This window comes from Zonotrichia leucophrys, chromosome 1 (assembly GCF_028769735.1).
Source record: "Zonotrichia leucophrys gambelii isolate GWCS_2022_RI chromosome 1, RI_Zleu_2.0, whole genome shotgun sequence".
Taxonomy (NCBI): domain Eukaryota; kingdom Metazoa; phylum Chordata; class Aves; order Passeriformes; family Passerellidae; genus Zonotrichia; species Zonotrichia leucophrys.
The window spans coordinates 89,832,553-89,853,333 of NC_088169.1; the positions used below are offsets into that span (position 1 = coordinate 89,832,553).

The following is a 20,781-nucleotide window of genomic DNA, read 5'->3' on the forward strand; positions in this document are numbered from 1 at the left end:
GTTTTTCTGTATTACAGGATACAATTACTAAAGGCATATGCTTTTGCCTTTTACAAGACAGGACAGAACTTTCCTTAGTTACAGGCAAGACAGATGGGCACACAAATCCCGTTGCACTTCACATGAGAAAAGATTTCATCATGGAGCTGAACAGCTTAGAAGGGGAACATAACTACCCCAAACTAAAGATCAGTAAAATGAAGTTTGAGTAAAAATTACGTAGGGTTTGAGTTTTGAACTGGTGTTTATGTACTTAATTCCCATGGAGTAGAGGAAGAAGATGATGTTTTCATACCTGCTTTCAGGCCAGGATATCCTGTCAGGCGTTTCTTAACTCCCTGCACACCTTCCAAAACGGCTATCTGACTTTTGGACCATCCAGACAGGAATTGGGGAAGGTAAATAAAAGCAGGCTCCATCTAGAACATGGCTGAAATGTGGCCATCTAGTGTTTGTACTTCCACAGCAAACTTGCTGTAGGCTCTCTGCTTTCTGGAGATGTAGCCTCTCTTCACAGTCCTGGTCATGCTGACAGTAGAAATCTTGGAAAACTCCATTCCCTGCAGCCGTTTCATTTCCTATTTTCCCCACAGGCACATCCTATAAGTTCCGTGTCCGGGCGCTGAACATCCTGGGAGAGAGCGAGCCCAGCGCGGCGTCTCGGCCGTACGTGGTGTCCGGGTACAGTAACCGCGCCTACGAGCGCCCCGTGGCCGGGCCCTACATCACCTTCACGGACGCCATCAACGAGACCACCATCATGCTCAAGTGGATGGTAAGGCTCCCGGGGGTGGAGGGCGCTGCAGGGGCAAGAACCAGGTGTGTGGGTGCTCCTCGCACAGCTTACACATCCTCCAGGTTACCACACTGGAGCTTGTCACCAGCACAAAGGGATCTGGGATCCAATAGCTGTGTCTGCCAAAGGAGGACTGGCCTTGGGACACATAAAAGGCTGGGAAGTCACAGAGCCTAGGAAACCTTTTGCATCTGAACCCACGTTGTATACAGGGAAGATTTCAATGGATGACTGTGGGGTCTTGACCATTTTGTTCAATAAGCACAGTTGAACAATGCATGGGGCGGCTGCTTGCTCCATTAGCACCTCCTCTCTCCTGGTATTTTCCAGCAGATATGTCCTTCGTTCTCATTTGCTGGGTAACAATCCTAAATTTTATAATCATTTACAGCAGACCACTGCAGAGGATTTTTAGGAGTGGGTAGGATCTTTTGGATAACAAGACCATATCTGAGTGTTTTCAACAGCTTAGAGCTTCTTCAGAGGGATGCACTGCTCTCCTCTCCTAGCTGCTTCTAGCCAGAAATTGGCACAAGGCAGGATGGGCACTGCTGTTCATTTAAACTCACACAGTAGCTGACAAAGCACTGGGTGAAAGACAGCAAGAGCACACGGAGCTGGGACAGTACTGCCCTGGGTGTGGGGGAGGAAGAGAGTTGTTTCTTCAGAAACACAGAGCTCCTGCAGTGACCAGTTCATGGCAAGACCCAGTTTCTCTGGAAGCCATGAGCCTACTGAAGTCAAGATGATGGTGTGCTTGCTCATGCCCAGCTGAGTCACTGTTGTTCAGGAATTTTTTTCTCTTGAATCACTGTCTGAGGCTGCTGAGAGGGAGCAGAGCACTGGTTGCCTGAAGTGACAGGCCCAGATTCACAGCTTGTCTGTTACCTGAGAGAAGCAAAGCTTCAGAGTAGCAAGTAGTACTGAGCTTTTGTAGGGAAGCCCTCATTGTGCAAACCAATGGCAACACAAGGAAGGTCTCTCTGCTAAGTTATCTTCCTGTCCCATCCCATTTATCCCAGCTGCTCCTCACCTAGTACAATACGAGCATGGACATCTCTGCTAATTTCTGCTCTCCTTCCCATTCTCTGCAGTACATCCCAGCCAGCAACAACAACACTCCCATCCATGGATTTTACATCTACTACCGCCCCACTGACAGTGACAATGACAGTGACTACAAGAAGGACGTGGTGGAAGGTAGGAGACATAGAGAGACTAGGCCCACCACTGGTCCCTGCTGGAAGACAGCACAGCCGAAAAGAGCCCTGTGCACAAAAGGCGGTGGCTGTCCAGGCTGCTTTACCAGGCACTGCTGCAGAGTTGGGCCAGCTGTCTGTTCCCTGAGGAAGTTCAGAGCTCCATGTGGTTTTTTCCTCTTCAGGAGATCGGTACTGGCACTCCATCAGCCACCTGCAGCCAGAGACCTCGTATGACATTAAGATGCAGTGCTTCAATGAGGGAGGTGAAAGTGAGTTCAGCAACGTGATGATCTGTGAAACCAAAGGTAAGTGGATTCCCAGGGCAGCTCTGGGAGCACAGCTGCTGCCTTCCCTGCCTGCAGCTGTCAGAGCACAGCAGGGCAGGAACCATCCCTGCCTGACAGTACATTACCCAAGCTCCAGTGAAGTGATGGAGGCAGCACTGGAGAGAAGAGAGACACAGGGTTGCCCATGCTGTTGATCAGTGTGCCCAGTCTGTGCTCGCCCCTTGGGCAGAGTCCATTGCTGTCCCTCAGAGCAGCAGTTACCTTCTTTTCGCCTGTCACATGGGTGGTGACTGGAAGCAGAAGGGCTCACTTTCCCTTGCTGTGCTGAATTCCATGTTGCACTAGAAGCAGGCCCCATGTTGTCTTCAAAGCAGTCATGACAGGAACAGCATTAAGTCCAAGTGTGTGCTTTGGAGAAGCTATTTTGGATTTGCTTTTGCTTGAGCAGTCCACAAGCAGATCTGGCAGAGCCGTGGGCCAAGCACAGAGGCCTTGTCTGTACTGCCATGTGCATCAGCCTGGGATTCCTGTCTTCCAGCAGTGCTTCTTTAAAGCCACCATAGAAATCTGGCCGCTCCACAGCAGCATTAACATCCCTGCACTGCTGTGCTATCTGCCATGTCTCTGACGTTCTCTCTTCCTTCCACAGCTCGGAAGTCTCTTGGTCTGCCAGGTCGTCTTCCCCCCTCCCCAGTGCCCCCTCAGCAGCGTCCCCCACTCAGTGGTGGGCACAGTGGCCTGGGGACAGGAGCCATGGTGGCCCGTTCCAGCGACTTGCCGTACTTGATTGTAGGCGTTGTGCTGGGATCCATCGTCCTCCTCATTGTGGCTTTCATCCCCTTTTGCCTTTGGAGAGCTTGGTCCAAGCAGAGTAAGCCTTGTTTCTTGGGGGCTGATATGGTTTGCCTGTGGATTAAATCTGACCCGGGGTGTAGTTGCATGAAATACCCAAAATGTGAGGGAGTTCTGGGAAGCAGGGAAGGGATGGACAGAGGGCAAGTCTCAGATGTCCTGTGAAACCCCATAAAGACAAAGGCCACTGTTTGTCCCTCATCCTGCTTGCCTTGTTGCAAAGGAACCTCTGGGACTAGGGGGAAGGGCTCCTTTTCACCATTTTTCTCCAAGAGTGCTTTGGATGCCAAAATAGCTGTCTGATAGGACAGCCTAACCGTATACATGCTGAGCTTCAACAAGCTTGACTTTATTTCTAATTTTTGCCTCAGACTTTCTTTTCCTTCCCTCTGCAGAGCAAACCATTGACATGGGCTTCCCAGGAGCTGGGCTGCTGGTGTCATCGTGCCAGTACACCATGGTGCCTCTGAGAGGCATCTCTGCTCCTCGTGCCAATGGACATCCCTTTGCCAATGGGCAGCCCTATGCCAGCAGGGCACATTTGAATGGTATCTGCACCGCTGCAGGAGTGGGGTACACAAGCACCAAGCCCCGAGATTACAGCCCCGATGAAATGCCACAGGTGAGTCCACACCTGGAATCAAGAGCTGGTTTGTCCTGAGCTGGAGGCCACACTTGCAGTGAGAGAGCTTTTCCAGGCGTGGCTGGCACACTTTGCAGCATGTAGAAGTGGCAAGGATGGCTTCCCAAAAGAGATTTCCCCTTTGCAGTGAAATCTGAGACACGGGGGGAACAGGAAGGACTCCAGAACACAGATGAAGGAGTGGTTTCTTGGGCCAGGTGCCTCTTAAGGCAGGAGGAGGCAGTGAGGAAAGGCAACTCTTATGGGAACAAACAGTTCCTGTCCCCTGAGCAAAGCTCACAGGGACTGACAATGCTGAGGACTCTGTCTGTAAAAGGGTAAGAGGCAGTGCCAGAGCTGAGATGATAAATTGCTTATCCCCCACTCATTCAGCAGTAAGTGTAAAGTGAGTTTTTCAGTGCTCAGTTTCACTACCCTCAGTAGCAAAAGAAACAGTTTCAGCTTTTTCTGCCTTCTGCTGTAAGCACTTCAGCGGTCTGCCCCAGGGCTCTGACTCACAGATCAGCGCGTGCCTCTTAATGCTGCTGTGTGCCAGTGCTCTGCTAAGAATCCTTCTCTCCTTCCAGTCACACGAGGAGACCAATGCCTTGCTGCAGGCAGGAGTACTGCAGAATGGGAGTGCCCAGCAAGACTATCAGCCCTCCAGGTGAGTCCTGGCCTGTGGAGAGAGAGGGTGGAACAATCTACTGGGACTCATAAGACTACATCCTCACAGGGGCCTGTCATCAATACACTCCTATCTGTCCCAGCTCTTGAGAAACAAATCCAAATCTCCAGCACTAGGACACTTTGGTCTAAATTCTCCTCACACAACTCATTCCTCTTCGGATTTCAGGAAGGAATAATTTAATTGTAGAGGTGGCCAAGACCTACTCCCTTCTGTCCCCTTTTCCTCTTCCTGTTTCTAAGTGGGAGACTGAAAAGCAGGATGACAGAAGCAAACATCTGTGATTGATGCTGATAAACAGCTGCCCCAGAATCTGCCCTCACACAAAGTGAGTGCTTTGTGTCTCACTGTTCAGACATCATTCATTACTGTGCTCCCTGTGAGTCACTATTCCTCTCAGCTCCTGTGGCATTCGCCAGCTGTCGGGTCATGGATACCAGGTCTCATATCACCTCATTCCCATATCACTGGCGCATCCCAATTTCTGCTCTTCCCTTCATTTAGGAATGTTCTGTGTCACAGCATTGATGAACTGGCTGTATCACAGTTATATGAGTTAGATCTTTCAAGGAGGAAAGATCTGTAAACAGCACCAAACCTCTTTGCCTGCTTCCCCAGATTGCCCCGTTCCAGAACAGAAGACAGCTCTTTCCTCTACAGTCTCCCAGATGACTCCACTCACCAGCTTCTTCAGCCACAAGATGATTGCCCTCACCTTCAAGAGCACTTTGTTGGCCTCCACCATCCAGTGATAGGAAGCAAAGTGGGAGGGCCTAGCCTGGATGCTCGACGGGATACCCTCTTCCACCAAGGTCAGTGGTTTGGGAAACTCCATGCCTCCTTCATCTCATCATTTTAGGCTGCTCTTGAGGGGAAATCTCGATGCAGACCCTTTCTGATGGCTTGTATCCAAGTGATATGAATCCATCTCCCTGGGACCTAATCCACTGATCCACCCCTGTAGTGCAGATCAAACTTGTTTTGTGTGATCATGGCATCAAATTCCCACACAGACTTTCAGAATGCAGATCTTCCTCTTTGATCAGAGTACCCCTCCTCATAAAGTGAACTGTTGACTTGAAACCTCCCACTACATCTCTCTTTCCAGTGTGCATTGTAATAATGTCTTGCTCCTTTCCCCCTCAGGAAGCCCTTGCTGCTTAGGGCTAGTGCCAGTTGAAGAGGTAGAAAGACTAGACTGCTGCCAGTCCAGAGGAGATCTCCATGCCCAGAACCCGGTGATCACATCTTTGGGTCAGGAGCTACCAAGACATCTGAACAGCAGCCCTCCACCACTGAGACCCTTAGAGACTCATCCTCCCACCAGCTAGGGACCAAGCTGCCTTTTGCAAAAGACTTATTCTAAAGAGAAAAAGAGAAAGGGTATTTATTTTTGTATAACACCCCTATTTATATATTTATGCACTTGTATATAGATGTATATGTGCCTTTTATAATGCTATGGAGACAGAAGGCATCCTCAGCAAGGTCACAGGAGGACCCAGGAAACAAGGCAGCAGCTCCCAGTGGCACCATCAGAGCATACAATGGAAACAGCTGGACAAGGACACTGCAGGACATGGGTCCAAACAGAGCTGCCAGCACCCTCTTGCAGCGAGGGTTTCACAACAAATAATGCAGCCCAAAAGGTCTTTTCCTTTCCCCCACAGGAAAAGTTTGTTCCAGGAACATGCTCCTGTGAATGGACTGGAGTTATGCACTCTGCCTAATCAACTTAAACAACCTTTCACATACACGCCATCTGCAGCTGCCTATCTGTAAAGACAAATCCACGCTTTAACATCTAAAATAAAGGCTTTAGTCTTTGCTGTGCCTGGCTCTAAGCTGATTCCTCACACAGAATGAGCCCTTTCTTTTTCACTTGCAGACATACAGCAAGCAGGACATCTGGGGAAAGGTGACATTTTCCTGCAGTTGGAGTTTTCCAGATAGACACCGGTGATGCTGAGTCTGGGGTCTTGTTCCCTGTCTCCAGCTGAGCCTTAGGAATGTGGCTACCCAGCTGGCACTGCATGTCCTTGCCCTTTGCTAGGCAAGGGATTGGTGCCAGACAGCCCCTCGCCTGGGCTCAAGCCATTTCCTACCTCCCAGGGCACAACCTGCAGCTGCACAAGAGCTCCCAGCACCAGGTGCATTCCTCAGCAGGGACCCCCTGTAAGGGTAGGCTGCACCAGCACCATTCACACACTTGTGCTGGGACCAGCAGGAAGTTCTTGTGCCTGGCTGGGATATGGCTGGAGGCCTGCTCAGTGTACACCAGACAGAGACACAAAGACCTGTGGCAAGAGGTGGGAAATGGGGAGGAACAGTGAGAGCAGCTGGAGGTTTTTTAATTTATTCAATTAAAAATTAGCATCTCAGGAGCCTTGCATGGGAAGAACACAACCCCGCCAGCCTGGGGATGAAGGAAGGGTTCACAATCAGGCAGGGTAAGTGCTGTAAATGATCACATACTGCCACCACACCAAATGAGAGAAGCAAAAAAGAGCAATACCTGGAAACACACAGAGCTTGGCCCTCTGACAGATCAGGCGGCTGCAAGCCAGTGGAATTACGGGCTGCCTTCCATTGTTACACCCTCCTCCTGCCAGTGAATGCCATGTCCTTCCCTGAGGAGAAAGGCCCCTTTGCTTTCTCCTGGCCAGTAGTGTGTTCCTGGACTAACTAGCTCAGCTGGCAGAGCAGGACCACTGCTGCTCAACAGTAACAACTGCTTGCTTGAGGCAGACTTCTTTTACCATTTTTGAGAATAAATATTTGCCCCAAGGAAACTTCAAACCAGCTTCCCACAGCCACTTGTTTGAAGACAGACACAGACATAATCCACACACAGTGCACCTTGTCCAGTGCAACCCTCTGCAATGAAGTGATAACAGTATTTAGTAGTTTTATTTGCTATTTTTTATTCCAAATATGTTGTTACAGTCATATTTTGATAGAAAAAACACATACAACTCTTTACAACTAAACCCCTGGATAGCCAAACCAATTAATTTTGCACTTCCAGGCATGACTGCTGCCACAGTTAATTTTAAGGGTGACTTGGATTGTTAGTTACTATTTCTGAACAGGGAGTTTGAATCTCAGAGTCTTGTGCTAAAGCTTGTAGAAAGAGGCACCCACCTTTTCTGCTAAGGAAGGCAAGTTCTTTCACATCTCATCTACTCCGCCCTGGCTGACTTCCTCTCTCAGAAGGGCCACCTCACAAGTCATGTGCATGAGCCGTGACTCCAGCCGGGCTGTCTCTTTGATGTCAGCACTTCGGGTGCCCTCAAATTCCCCACCCTGTAGATTAAAAAAAAATGGAGAGGAAAATAATGGCTCCTAGAAAACATGGAGAATTAACAGTGGAATTTATTTCAAATAGGGAAAGTGAAGCTTGCCAAGAACCAGGACATACCCATGACTTTTCCCCACTTTAGTCAGAAGTATGTGAAAGACTGAAGGTTCACTAACTTAGACTTCCTCCCAAGTACAGAGCAATAAATCCACTTCTCATTGTAATGCTGTTACATGATTGTAATATGACTGCTTCCATGTAACAAAGGAATATTCTTTTAATTCCTTCAAGGCATATTTTAATTAGAAATTAGTTTGTTTCAGTCTTAGAAAGCAGCAAAGTAAGAAATTGCAGAGATGGTAAGGTAAGGAGCAGCCATTCAGCCTGTCCCACTCCTAGCCCAAACTGCTGACTGCAGAGCAGGATGTGAGACTGGGGAGCTGGGGAGGGCCACACGATCGCTTACCCATTTCTGAACAATCCCAAACCTGCAAGCACTGCAGTGGCTACAAGGCTCACCTGACCAGTTGTCAGTGATTCCAGCTCAGTTTCAAGCTGATGCTTTTCATGGCAAAACCTGTTCAGCTGGTGCAGCTTGCTTGTGTTTTCCCTTGTCAGCTTCGCTAGCTGATGCTGCAGAACTACAATTTTTTCCTAGAAAGATGTAAAAAGTCGATCTGGGATGAGAGAGGACAAAAAGTGTGGAGTGGGGAAGAAGTTGTAGGCACAATGTAAATGTCACAGGTAAACAACAGACTGATCCTGCCACACCAGCAGGCAGGATCTGACGCACAGTACCTTTAGTGCAGTGTCATCTTTTTGTTTTTAATATATCTAAATTACAAATGCCTAATTAAGTAAAGCAGTTAGGCTAAAGTGTAAGGAAAAGAAAGCCATTAGGTACATAGTATTTCTGTACCCTCCTGTGCCCTTCTGTAAAGGCAGCAGAAGTGTGTTGCCTGCTTGCACCACAGCAGCTGAGCCTTAGGCCCCACCAAAAGAAGACATGAACTTTTCAGACTGCACAGATTGGCACCCCAGGCATGAGCCAGAGCCTGCCCTGTACTCAAAGTCTCTCACCAAAGGCAGTAAGAGAAAGCAGGAGGTGCTGAATGCCACCTGAGAACCAGAGAAAAGCACTCTGCAAGAGCTTCATGTAGGGAATGAAGTAGGACAATGTGTTTGAGGAAAGCAAAGCAGAGAGATCAACTACCTCCATGAAAAATAGGATGTGCACCAGCAACTGGAGCAGAGGTAGCAATGATGATGGGAAATTGGAGTTGAACACTATGGTCTATTAAGGATAAGTGAAAAAAAAATCAAATATGAGCAAGTTGACAAAAGATTTTAGTGTAACTTTTCAGTCCCCAGGAAAACGAAGCCTTAACAGATCATCACAACACATGTGTCTTCTTCCTCTTCCTGCTACTTACCTCCCATTCTTTGAGCTCCACAAAATGCTCGTACTCTTTCTCCATTATTCTCACTTTCATCTGCTCCCTAGGTATATTAACAGAGTTTACTTGAACTGCTTCAAAATCAACCAGCCGACCAAACTTCTCCATCATCAGATTATTGCACCTCTCCTCCAGTCCTAACAGAGGGACATGGGCACAAATGGCAGCACTGTCATTCATTGGTTAACAAGAATTTCTGCCTTATCTCAGCTTTTTGTCTGAGCCCTTTGATATTTGCTCTGTAATACATAATTCACACAAAACCACACAGAGCTCACAGCTGAGTCATGCCATTTGTCCTTGCCCATGATGATGCCTGTGTGGTCACTAAGCCGGTCCTGGTAAACCACTCTCACACCACAGGCTGTATAGGGCCTTTGCAGGTCTGGTGGTGCTAGACACAACTTTGGGGTTGCCTCTTGGGAAACTGTTTTGAATAGGCCTTGTTTCCTTCTTCAGATGTTCCAAAGGGGGGGAAATTACTAGAAAAAGCTTATGTATCTTTGGAGAAACTACTTTCATCCTAGGAGTTCTGGTTTACAAGCAAAAATAGCAAACATGTCCAGACTTCCAGTGTCTCATCCTAGTCAGCTCTACTTATACTAAGTTCCCAAATTGGCACAGTCTGATGACTCTGCAATGCTGGAGAACCACTACTCCATCAAAACAGTCTGCTTGATCTGTTCTATTTTCTGCAATTACTCTCTGCGATATCCATGCAAGTATAGAGCCCAGATGCTGTGAGTTACCCACAGCCAGTGAGAGGGACAGAAGGAATATTAGCAATGCTGTATTGTTCAGAGTCTTTGTTACTCACCTTGAATCTCCATCTCCATCTCCTTTTTGTCCTGGATAAGCTGCTTATGTTGCTCCTTGGCCTTCTTATGAATCTCCCTTTGCATTATCTTTTCATTACGTAGGTCCACAATTCTCTTCTTCAGGTACTGCAAGGACTGATTGGTAAATACTAAAGTCTGGGAGAAGTCACGGGGCATCTCCCCATCATCCAAGCACTGCACCTGCAAAAGCAGCCAGAAATAAGCAAGGCTGGCTTTACTTCTTAAGGGCGATGGAGATGTCTCTTCATATAAAATGTGTGAGCAATAGAGAGTTAATGAGTGAGGTGGGCATGGGCACAACTTTTTTTTTAGGCCAAGGAATTGTGTGAATGAGTGCATTGTACCCAATCTGGCATTATTGAACTGGGCAGAATTCCCATTAATTTCAATACTTTTTGGGGATTTTTTGATTTGTTTTTCTGAGGCGGTGTTTCATTTTTTTTCCCCCACGAGAATATCAGTAGGTGTGGACCTGAAAGAGAATACCATGCCAAACCTATACAGCACTTGAAGACTATGCACATTTCAGCTATAGGCCAGCCTGCCTGTCCTTACCTCATTTCTGTCATTACAGGAGAAGGGGAAAAAAAGGGAATTCCAGAGGAAATAGCAGCATTAAGTTCAGTTAATGGCACTTCCTTCCCAGGAGACCATAGTGAATCAGGAACTAAGAGCCCCAAAGAACAGTAACACTGCTGTTTAGTTGTACACAGGCTACTCTGCACATGCAGATGCACAGCATCTTGAATTACCTGATGAAGTCTCAAAGGCACAACTACATCCAGCTCATTCAGTTTGTGCAGCTTTTCCCACTGAAAGGCCTCCAGTTCCCTGTTTTTTCTGTCCAGACTGGTTTCTATTTCTTTTGCCTGCAGAAAGACAAATCGTGGACAAACAAAATACTGTGATACTTAGAATGCACAAGGCAACAAGGTTCTATTAGAGTTCTTGATTCAAAGGGAAAAAAAGTATATAAAAATGTGGTTTTTTTAAACTATATATAATAGGCGAGTTTCATAGGCAAACCCAAGGATTATCTACATATATTCAAGCAAAATTCTAACCTGAATACCTCTGCACACGTGTACACTTGTGAATGTCTCCTTAGAGCTGCCCTGTATGTATCAAGAGACAGCTGCTTTGTTTAGCATCTAAAACACTTGTACATCTACAGAGCCTGCAAGATAATTTTTATTGTGTTATGCCTGGAAATGCTTATTGATTCTGCATGAGAAAGAAACAATTCAGACTCAAATGTCATGCCCCAGGGTGAATATGTGGCAGCTGGCACTTAGGAAAGCCTTTAAAAACTAAACAAATTTTGTATGTTAAGCATGCTTGATGGAACATTTTTGAGACAAAAAAAGCGCGGGACTTGCACAATGCTATTTTGGCAGCACCCTCTCTCTTCCAGATAACCCTTCAAAATAAGATATTTTTTTAATGAGCAGAAATCAAATTTCTTAATGAATGCAAGAGTTCAAAAAGGCAAAATGGAGAATTTGTACCAAAAGTTTATTCAGTGATTACCTGTGACAAAGAGCAACGGAAAATAACTAAAAGCAAAAGAAAGAGATGGAAGAATAGAATTTTTATGCGTTTTTTTTAACCTGGATTTGTGTTAGGGTAAGTATTCTTCAATCTCTGTTCCTGTACACACACACAGAGGATAGGCCAGACCACACCATGTGTTTCATCAGAACCAGAGAATCCAGTTCCTGCTGCTGCATAAGATTAGACAGCTGGGAAGGAACTGATCTAAAGCCTGGATCCAGCCCCATGAAAGCGAAGGTCAGACCAACTTGATTTACTCTTTTCAGGTGACCCATGTTGAGCTGCCTCCTGCCTCTGTGCTTCCACAGGTATCTCTTCCCAAATGGAGGCCTCTCGGAGGGTTAGGGCTCTGTTTTTGAGTCTTAGACCAGCACTAATCACTAGCACTACATTGAACATGCTGATGCTTTCTGAGAAAACACTAAAATACCTTTATGGCCAAGGCATTATATTCCTTTTTGAGGTCAGCAGCAGCTTTCTTCTCCTCTTGTAAAGCTTTCTCAATGCCTATGCGCTGCTGCCGGAGCTGGATGGTGTTCAGAAAGAGATCCTCACTGCAGCCTGAGAGGGAAAGGTCAAAGAAGAGCTTACTTTCACTGTGACTACTCTGGAATTACTGATTAGAGCTGGTACCTTCTCCTGCTGTGCACATTCCCAGCATTGCCCATAATAACACCATGGGTTTGGTTCCCTAAATCTTCCTTAAACATAAACCCATGGGCCACGTGCCTCCGTGGATGGGTGACTGTCTTGGATGGATCTTTTTCTTCTTTACATTCAGTCAAGGCAGCTTGTTTCCAGAAGTCAGATTAAATGCATCAAAACCAGCATTAAAGACAAGTGCTCAAAAATTAGCTTTTGTAAGCAATGCAGCTCCAGTAGTTGATATGTGTTGCAGTAAAATCTTCAATTACGTGCACTCATAGTTGTTTCTCCATAGCTCCCTTCACTATAAATTATGAACTTGCTGTAGGGATCATTTATAGCTCTACTTGTAAACAAAGCTGTATTTCATGGAACCTGTGTCATGGTAAGGAAGATATGTGAATTTCTATCTAATACTGTGATTTCAGTAATGCTTAGCAAATGCATAATTATGCCCAAATCAGCAGGCATAATAATAAAAAAGAGAGCCCAATAAAGGCAAAAAAAATTCCACATAAAGGGACAAATATGAAGGTACTAATCCAACAGGTAATTACCCTATCAAATTAGCAATTCGGACGTTTTAAGCAAGAAATAAAAATCTTTATTTCTTCCCAACATTGCATTGAAAAATGAGATGAACAAGGAGTTAATAAAAAATTCAATTTGTGGAAATGATTTTAAAATCCAATTTAAAAAAAAAGGGAAGGCAAATTGTTGGTAAGTTAGAACTTGAAAATGAAGCAGTGCTGTTGCACGGTCATTGACACATCACTCAAAGATTAAAAAAAAAACAACAAAAACAAACATCTGAATTAGCTAAGCTTGTACAAAAGAAAAGGAGAGAGAAAGATTGCCTGCCTTTTTTGAATGCACAAATGAAGAGGATTCTGCAAAGTAAAGCTACTCACTTTTCAGAGCAGCCTAGCAACAGGCAATTGCTGCATAAATCCACGAGGTGGTAACAAAGAGCTTCAATTAACAGCATGAGGATCCCCTCAGAATTTCCGTGAACAGAGAGGGATCCAGCCAGGCCACGCAGCTGGGTCTCCAGAGAGCACAGCCATGCCACTGCTCCAATCCAAAAAGGAAACTTCTCTCTCCAGATAACAGCCATGAAATGGTGAATGCTTCTTTACCCAAAAGAATTTATTCTTAGTGCTTAGCGATGTTTTATTTTTCCAAACTTTTTTAATTAGGGTAGTCTACACTACCAGCAGTTTTATTGTCTTGACCAAAGTTTCCCAGGGAAAAATGCTGCACACAGGAGGGGTACACACATTCCACCCCTTCATGACTTTACCATGCAGTGAATAATTTTAAAAATCTGTGTTTTCTTTCCAAACACATGATGCTGCCCCTAAAGCTAAACAACAAGACAAGGAAATAACAGCTTAGGTACCTTCTGGGCAAACTGAGTCATCAAAGACTATGCGTTCAGATCCACCATTTTCTTCATCAGTCTTTAAGTCAGGCTTTTCATCATCCTCCTCTTCATTCTCATTTTGTTCACCTGAAAGAAACAGGCACTTGCAAAATGCTCCAGACTCACCAGCCATGCATTATGCCAATGTGCTGGTGAACACAAGCCCAGCAACCCATGAAAGATCACTCTGGTAATATGTGAATCCAGGCCCCTTGTGCCTATTGCTTTGATCTGATGTGATGTTTTCACAGAAAGGAAAAAGAAAAAAGGGAAAGAGCAAGAGAGAGAGAGAGATCACCTAGTAGTAGTACAGGCACAGATGCAGCCCATGTTTTTGGGACTTGTCTTCAACATATTTTCTCTCTTTATATGTGTTAGGAACTTGAACAGCGTGGGTTTAGCATTCTACCACAGAGATTAATCAACCAAGCAGAATATGGAAGCACAAATCTGTCATAAAACATCACCATTGCCTGCACTTTTTGCTAATCATGTCCCACTTAAAATCAAAAGCCATGTCAGAGAGAGCACAAGTATTTTAGCTCAGTAGGACTGCCTAGCTTTAACAGCTTAAAACTGAGTCACTAAGATGAATGAAATCCTTTTGTAATAGGTTTAGTCCTGTGAGTAATAGATGATTACAGATTAGGTTTATGATCTCTCATTAGTCAATGGACAGAGTAAAGCGGAATGTCATAAATGTGACAGACTAATCACTTATCCATAGCTCCCATTGATAAAGCATGGGAAGCCCCTATTTAAAGCTGTGCCTCTTCCTCTTACCAATTATCAGTCCTCGGTATTGACTTATAGAGTGTAAATTGCAGGAGCTGCTATCAGACCAACTGCAGTCATGTTAGACACTGAATTACATCATAGTTATCATTCAAGATGACAGCCACAGAAGACATTGTAAGTCTATAAACAAATCTGGGTAGATTTGACCTACGGGCTTTTGAACTGACTGGAGTGTTGTGTGTACTCAGGGCTCCAGCTAGACCGAGAGACATGTACTTGACCACACAGAAATATGTATAACAAATCCATAAAGCAAAAAGAAAAAAATCTCCAACCTGCTTTTCTTCTTACTTCTTCTTTTTCCACGTACACAACTTCCTTCTTTAAAATATCTGTCAGAACATCAGCAAATTCATTGTTTTCTCCAAGAGATGCTTCAAAGCTAGCATAAAGAGCTTTCTCACGTTCCTCAAGCATTACAATCTCAGACTTTCTATCCTCCATTTGTGCAAGGCAGCTCTTCAGTTCTGACTAAACAAACAAAAATCTATTTCAGTTAAAAGGTACAGCTCACGTGCACGTATATAGGATGCATCTGTGAAGATCTGGAAATGCAAAACTTGTCTTTCTCTCTTGATTAAACCTATGGTTCAATCAAGCATCGCCTAGGAATATGTTCTTAAAGGATGTGATTAGTCACTTATGACATATCATGAAGGATCTATTAAAATACAGATGTTAAGATTATTTAAAAATTAAGTACTGGAAGTTAGAATGTCACTTTAGGACATGAAACAGACATAGACACTGGATTTTCCAAGGCAAAAAAAGACTTTTAATTTTTGACTCCAACACTTATAGATCTCTAAAAGTGACAGTGGATTGGAGGGTGACAGTGACACTGTCACTCTCCAATGAGACTGGATAAACTAACAGTCTATCAAATTTCTTTTCCTCCACAAAAGAATGCGAAACACTAAGTTATTTACATAAAGTGTGCAAGAAAGTTCATTACAAGAATGTAAACATCAGAAGGCTTAGAAAAACTTAAAAAACAGGGCAACATCAGAAGTGACCATCCTATTAGGCTGATCATCAAGAGTTTTTTGTTTTTCAAAATTTAGCACTAGTCACTGGATTGGTGCTAAAAGAAAGCCAAGGGATGTCACCATTTACTTTATGGTTTACTTTTGTTTCAAGCCATGCACTAATGGTACTGTTAAATTTAAATTAATGTTACACGTGGTCTACTTACATGTATGTCCTCCTGTTTATTGATGATGGCACAAATTTGCTCCTCAAGAAGGTCCTCATGTATCTCAAGTTTCTTCAGGATAAGCAGCTCTTCGCAGCATGTGATGCAGCGCAGATCAGCACTTTTCATCTGCACATCCATCTTCAGTTTCTTGTGCCGCAAAAGGCGGAGTTCAGCATCGAAGCTGATCACCACCGTGTTGATCTGGAGCAAAGTAGCATGAAATCAGGAACAGGAAAAGTATTTCCAGTGCAGTTAAACATGCAAAGCTAGAGAAGGGAGCAGAAGGGAAAAATTCTCTCTGCCAAATCAACAACTCAGAAATGCTATTTCCTAGAGAGCAGTGATGCACTTTGAAACACAAAGTTAATCCCAAGTCTTTGGCTTTGTTCTCAGCACAATAGTAAAAGAATCACCAGGGCTTCACAGGAATCTTTCACTGCATCCCCTCCATCCCTGAAGTATTTTAGTCTTCAGAGAATGTTTTGGAGTAGTCTGCAGTTTACAGTAGTTTATATAACAATCCCAAATGCATCAATAAATAACTCTTCTGTCTTGACAGACTTCTTTTGAAACAGCTGCCAGCTCTTCACTTAGACATTTACAGCAAAATAAGTACTAGCAGCTGCTAACATTAACTTACAGGTGTGTGATGTTCACAGCAGAATTTGGGTATTCCCTCATAACCTTCACACACATAAACACAAGGGTGTCTGTGTTGAGGCAGACCAAATAATCAACTCCCAGTAGCAGATATTAGAGGAGAGATGCTAAGAAATGGAGCAAATAAGTGAACAGTGGCATACCTCTGCTATACAGCTCTCTTAAACTCTGACTTAGGTGCATCCTGAGCTTGAAGCAGTATACTTGTGTTCAACAGCTTTGAATAGTTTTTTTTCCACACTATCAAATTATAGCTCCCCCCATGTTCTAGCGCTGAGCTCCAAAGCTTAGCTAATTGTTGGATAGGAAAACTATTTTCACTTGCATGCTTCAACCTTTCTACGTAACCATTTCATTTGATATCTCTCCTTTTAAGACACGATTCCTACTCTCCTTTTCTATGCTATTCAGAATTTTATCACATCTCTAGAACCATTTCAGTTGCCTTTTTTGCAGGCCAAAGATACATTATCCACTTAGATGTACCTTTTAAAGAATCTTTTCCATGACTAAGCATTTTGGTTACTCTCTTTTGCACCTTTTCTAATCCTGCAAAGTAATTTTTAGACCAAAAAGTTGAGACTACAGTTATTGAAGAGCTGAGAACATGAATCTACAAAGTTGTAGTGATGCTGCTTTTTAACTCTGTAATTTTTCAAGTTATGTCTAACATTTTACTTTTCTTTTTTTTCCCCTTTTTTTTTGGCCACTAAGATCACAGCTTCATGTCACAATCAGTAAGAAATCTAAGATATCTTTCAAGTGATAATAGTCAGAACACAGGTTATAGTTATGGATTTATACTGATTTCCACTGTAAATTTGCAATAGTTAGCATTTTCTGGGACTGCAGAAAGGCAAGATTAGCTGCAATCCTGAGACTGAAGGGGTTGTGGTTTCATTTATGAACCAGTGGGATTTTTTAATCTGATAAAAATAACTTTCAATTTCCTACCTTTTTAATCAAGGTCTCCTGCAAGTACAAATTTTTTATCTTCTCTCTCATTAAAATTTCCAGTTCCATTTCTGTTGGCTCTACTTTCTCCCTCTCATAAGCCTCCTGCTTCCCTGTGACCACAGCTGATGCATCTCCAGCCTGTACCATGGCATCACCCTCTTCCACGGGAGGAGTTTTTAGAAACACGTGCCTAAATGCGCGGAACGAGGCACATCCTTCCAGTGGCTCCTCCAGCTCTGCCGTGGCCTCCTGCTCCTCTTTGAACTTTAGGAGGACGTCACTGCTGCACTCAACTATCTTTTCAGGAACCTCATCTGGGTGTAACTGAGGGATCGGGGGAATAGGAAGATGTTCCGATACATCTAAGTTTGCCTGTATGGATTTGACTTCCTTCACTAAACTTTTGATCTCATCAATAGTAGAAACCTTGAGATCCCTCAAAGACACAATCTCTTTGTTCATATTCACTTTCGTCTTATGGATCTGCAAAGGAAAAACAATTTTAGTAGGATTCTCCACCACAGGAAGCAGTCTTACTCAACTCAGGAAGGCTAACATTAGGATTATGAAACATTCTGTGATAAGGGGACACTCTATTAGTTGACTCTTTTTAAGTAAAGTAATAATTGTGATCTATTATCATTAGATCTATATCAATATTGATCTATATCGATATAGATCTATGTGATCTTTTATCATTAATATACTTGGCAGAAACTTCTCTGATCTTTATAGAAGAAAATAACACATCATCCACCTGAAGCAACTCATTCCTCATCTGTATAAACCCAGAATTTATGACAAGAACTATTCCCTTTGTTTGTTCTATTGAGTTGAGTTAATCACTGGCTATCTGACAGCATCAGAACTACAGAATGAGACTAAAATGATCAAACATATCCCCTTAGACTGTGGCATTGCTTCTGTAATGCTTAGGCCTTGCTGTCAAAGTTATCCAGTATCACTCTTTTGCACTCCAGCCAAATACAATTAAAAACTATTCCTATGAGAAGGATAGGGGGGAAAATCACAGGGAAAGCAACAAAGATACTGCACAACATTTGAACTTATTGTGTCTTCAAGGCTGAAAGATGCGTGGTGACTGTAGGAGTTCCACCATAGCAAGGTGGGTCCAAAAAACCTGGTTTCTCAGGAAGATTCCAATTCCAGGAGCAGCGATTGCCAAAGTGCAAATACAGAGAGGCCACACTAGAACACTTGTCCTCGCTCACATCCCTGTTTTTGTAAAGGTATTTCATGGCAGGGGTTATTTAGCTCAGTGTTTTTACTAGATTATAAGACTTGTAATTAAAAGAGACAGATGTTCCTGCTGAAATACTAGTAAAGGTAAATTCTCTTTCTGGAATGATTCAGTTTTGGGTTTGCTGAAACACAAGACAGTTCACAAGAAAAGGGCTGATTTGTAACTAAAGCTTACTCAAAACAGCCATCTGTCCTTCAAGGCCTATTCCCACACTCACTTTCAATTCCTTTAAAAAATTTCTTCAGTGATTAATACACTATCCTCACTTCCTCTCAAAAAATGGGGCTATATACAGCCCCAAGTCTTTTACATACCAAGTCTTCCAGCATTGCAAGCTGCATCATCTTCTTTTCAGTGTTTATACGCTCATCTTCAGTGAGTGTGTAGTTAGTGGCACTCTTCAGCCTGTAACATCCTATAGTCTCCCGTGCTTCTTTGATGTCCTCAGCATCTTTGGAATTCTCATGGCTATGTCTAGGTTTGCTCTTATATCTGGTAGGTACAAAATAAAGCTGAACTTCAAGACAGAAAACATACAAATGACCAAACAGTCACTTCATACCCTCTTACTTGTGCAGCAAAGTTTGGGAGGTGAGTGATAACATCTCCTTCACAAAAGAATGGCTACTATGGAAAGAATATCCTGGCACATCTAAATGAAAATCCCAGATATTTTTCCCCCCTAAGAACTCTTAAACAGCTCTGCCATGGGAAAATTTAAACCTTCACACTCAGACTGAGTTCTGGGTTAAGTGAGCACATGCTGCTACCAATTTCAGGGAGCCACATATCAACAATGTACCAGTCTGTAGCACAGAATACTTGATCCTACTCTACATTGGTAAACACTCAATAACCTTAAAAGCTTTGTATTCTGACTCTACATTGGTCCTATTCCCTGCCATTCATCTCCTAAGGAAGAACTTTTGTACTTCCATGAGCATAGAATGGTTTGGATTATAAGGGACCCTAAAGATCATCTTGTTCCAGTGCCCCTAACATGGACAGGGGCACCTTCCACTAGACCAGGTCACTCAAAGCCCCATCTAACCCAGCCTTGAAAAAGTGGTCATTCAAAGATAAGGCTTAAGTTAGATATTTGGAAAAGGTTCTTCACTCAGAGGGTGGTTGGACACTGGAACAGCCCTCCCAGGGAAGTGGTCACAGCACCAAGCCTGACAGACTTCAAGGAGTGTTTGGACAATGCTCTCAGGCACAGGGTGTTACTCTTGAGGCTGCCACATGCAAGGATAGGAGTTGGCCTTTGACGGTCCTTGTGGGTCCCTTCCAACTCAGGAAGGAACTATGATTTTGTGAAGGATGTCCTGTCTCCTTTTCTTGCTGCTCAAGATAAAGACCAGCGTGGAGCACAATGACATATCACAAACACTCCCATGAAGGCTGAGACGCTAAGACTGCTGACCTAACCCAGCTGTTACAGGGTCTGCTCCATGAGGGCCTGGCAGGATTCACTTTGAGTTGACTGTAATGGTGTAGGTGTCTCTCAGTCATGAGCAATTCAGACACATTTTACTCCCTATCTGAAAATACAGCTACCGAGCTGGATTCAAATTTGATAATATTTTACAGGAACCATAGAAACTAAATATATTCTAATGCTCTCTCGAGACTTGGAACTACATGAAAACTCATCTGTTTTAATTACAACCCTTAGGAATATAAAAACCTAAGCAGGGGGATTATAGTGCCATATGACAGCTAAATGGCATTACTAGACCTCAAACAAGAAGCAGAACTAAAAGGGAACAGAGTCCAGTTCAAGACTCACAATTCATGCCATTCTGCCCTCCTCTTCATGATCTTGGCTTTCAGTGCATCATATTTCTCAATAAGTCTTCTGATTTTCTGACGTCTGCTTTCTATATAACGCGTAGTTGGCTTTTGGACATCTGATGTCTTCAGCCTTTCAGCCTCATTCTCAAAAGCTACACTTCCTGAAACAAGATATAACCATGTGAAATTGTAATACCATGCAGCACAGTGCAGTTCCAGCCACTGGAAATTCCCTCAGACAACTCCTGTAGAACTGATGTAAATTAGTTCCATTGTAGTGGATGTTTTGTTAGTATTTGGGTTCTTTGACTGACTTTTAGTCACATTCTACCCACGCAGCTGACAGACAATTGCTGAGATTGATCTAAACACGGAAAACTATGTTTGAGTGTTACTTTGTACGTAGGTACTAAAAAAACACATTACAGCTATATTTCTTTA

At 43.8% G+C, this 20,781-nt stretch overlaps 2 protein-coding genes across 4 annotated transcripts in view; one reads left to right on the forward strand and one right to left on the reverse strand.

The window, feature by feature from the left end:
- The window catches only part of BOC (BOC cell adhesion associated, oncogene regulated), a 54,572-nt gene extending 48,296 nt beyond the window's left edge, over positions 1 to 6,276 (forward strand). For 2 of the 3 annotated variants that reach the window (XM_064721850.1, XM_064721857.1), the window contains exons 12-19: positions 594 to 775; positions 1,891 to 1,996; positions 2,181 to 2,303; positions 2,935 to 3,156; positions 3,533 to 3,759; positions 4,347 to 4,426; positions 5,066 to 5,259; positions 5,594 to 6,276. In XM_064721850.1, coding sequence (XP_064577920.1) covers positions 594 to 775; positions 1,891 to 1,996; positions 2,181 to 2,303; positions 2,935 to 3,156; positions 3,533 to 3,759; positions 4,347 to 4,426; positions 5,066 to 5,259; positions 5,594 to 5,778 — 1,319 coding nt within the window. In that variant the 3' untranslated portion in view covers positions 5,779 to 6,276. The remainder of the gene's footprint in view (positions 1 to 593; positions 776 to 1,890; positions 1,997 to 2,180; positions 2,304 to 2,934; positions 3,157 to 3,532; positions 3,760 to 4,346; positions 4,427 to 5,065; positions 5,260 to 5,593) is intronic. The other variant, XM_064721867.1, reaches the window with a different exon arrangement.
- Positions 6,277 to 7,349: 1,073 nt separating this feature from the next.
- The window catches only part of CFAP44 (cilia and flagella associated protein 44), a 37,101-nt gene continuing 23,669 nt past the window's right edge, over positions 7,350 to 20,781 (reverse strand). The window contains exons 22-33 of the mRNA XM_064721835.1: positions 20,336 to 20,501; positions 18,861 to 19,038; positions 17,280 to 17,765; positions 15,663 to 15,866; positions 14,743 to 14,938; positions 13,646 to 13,756; positions 12,029 to 12,159; positions 10,797 to 10,913; positions 10,023 to 10,224; positions 9,182 to 9,342; positions 8,268 to 8,402; positions 7,350 to 7,753 (exon numbers count right to left, since the gene is read on the reverse strand). Of these exons, the coding sequence (XP_064577905.1) occupies positions 7,619 to 7,753; positions 8,268 to 8,402; positions 9,182 to 9,342; positions 10,023 to 10,224; positions 10,797 to 10,913; positions 12,029 to 12,159; positions 13,646 to 13,756; positions 14,743 to 14,938; positions 15,663 to 15,866; positions 17,280 to 17,765; positions 18,861 to 19,038; positions 20,336 to 20,501 (2,222 nt within the window). The 3' untranslated portion in view covers positions 7,350 to 7,618. The remainder of the gene's footprint in view (positions 7,754 to 8,267; positions 8,403 to 9,181; positions 9,343 to 10,022; positions 10,225 to 10,796; positions 10,914 to 12,028; positions 12,160 to 13,645; positions 13,757 to 14,742; positions 14,939 to 15,662; positions 15,867 to 17,279; positions 17,766 to 18,860; positions 19,039 to 20,335; positions 20,502 to 20,781) is intronic.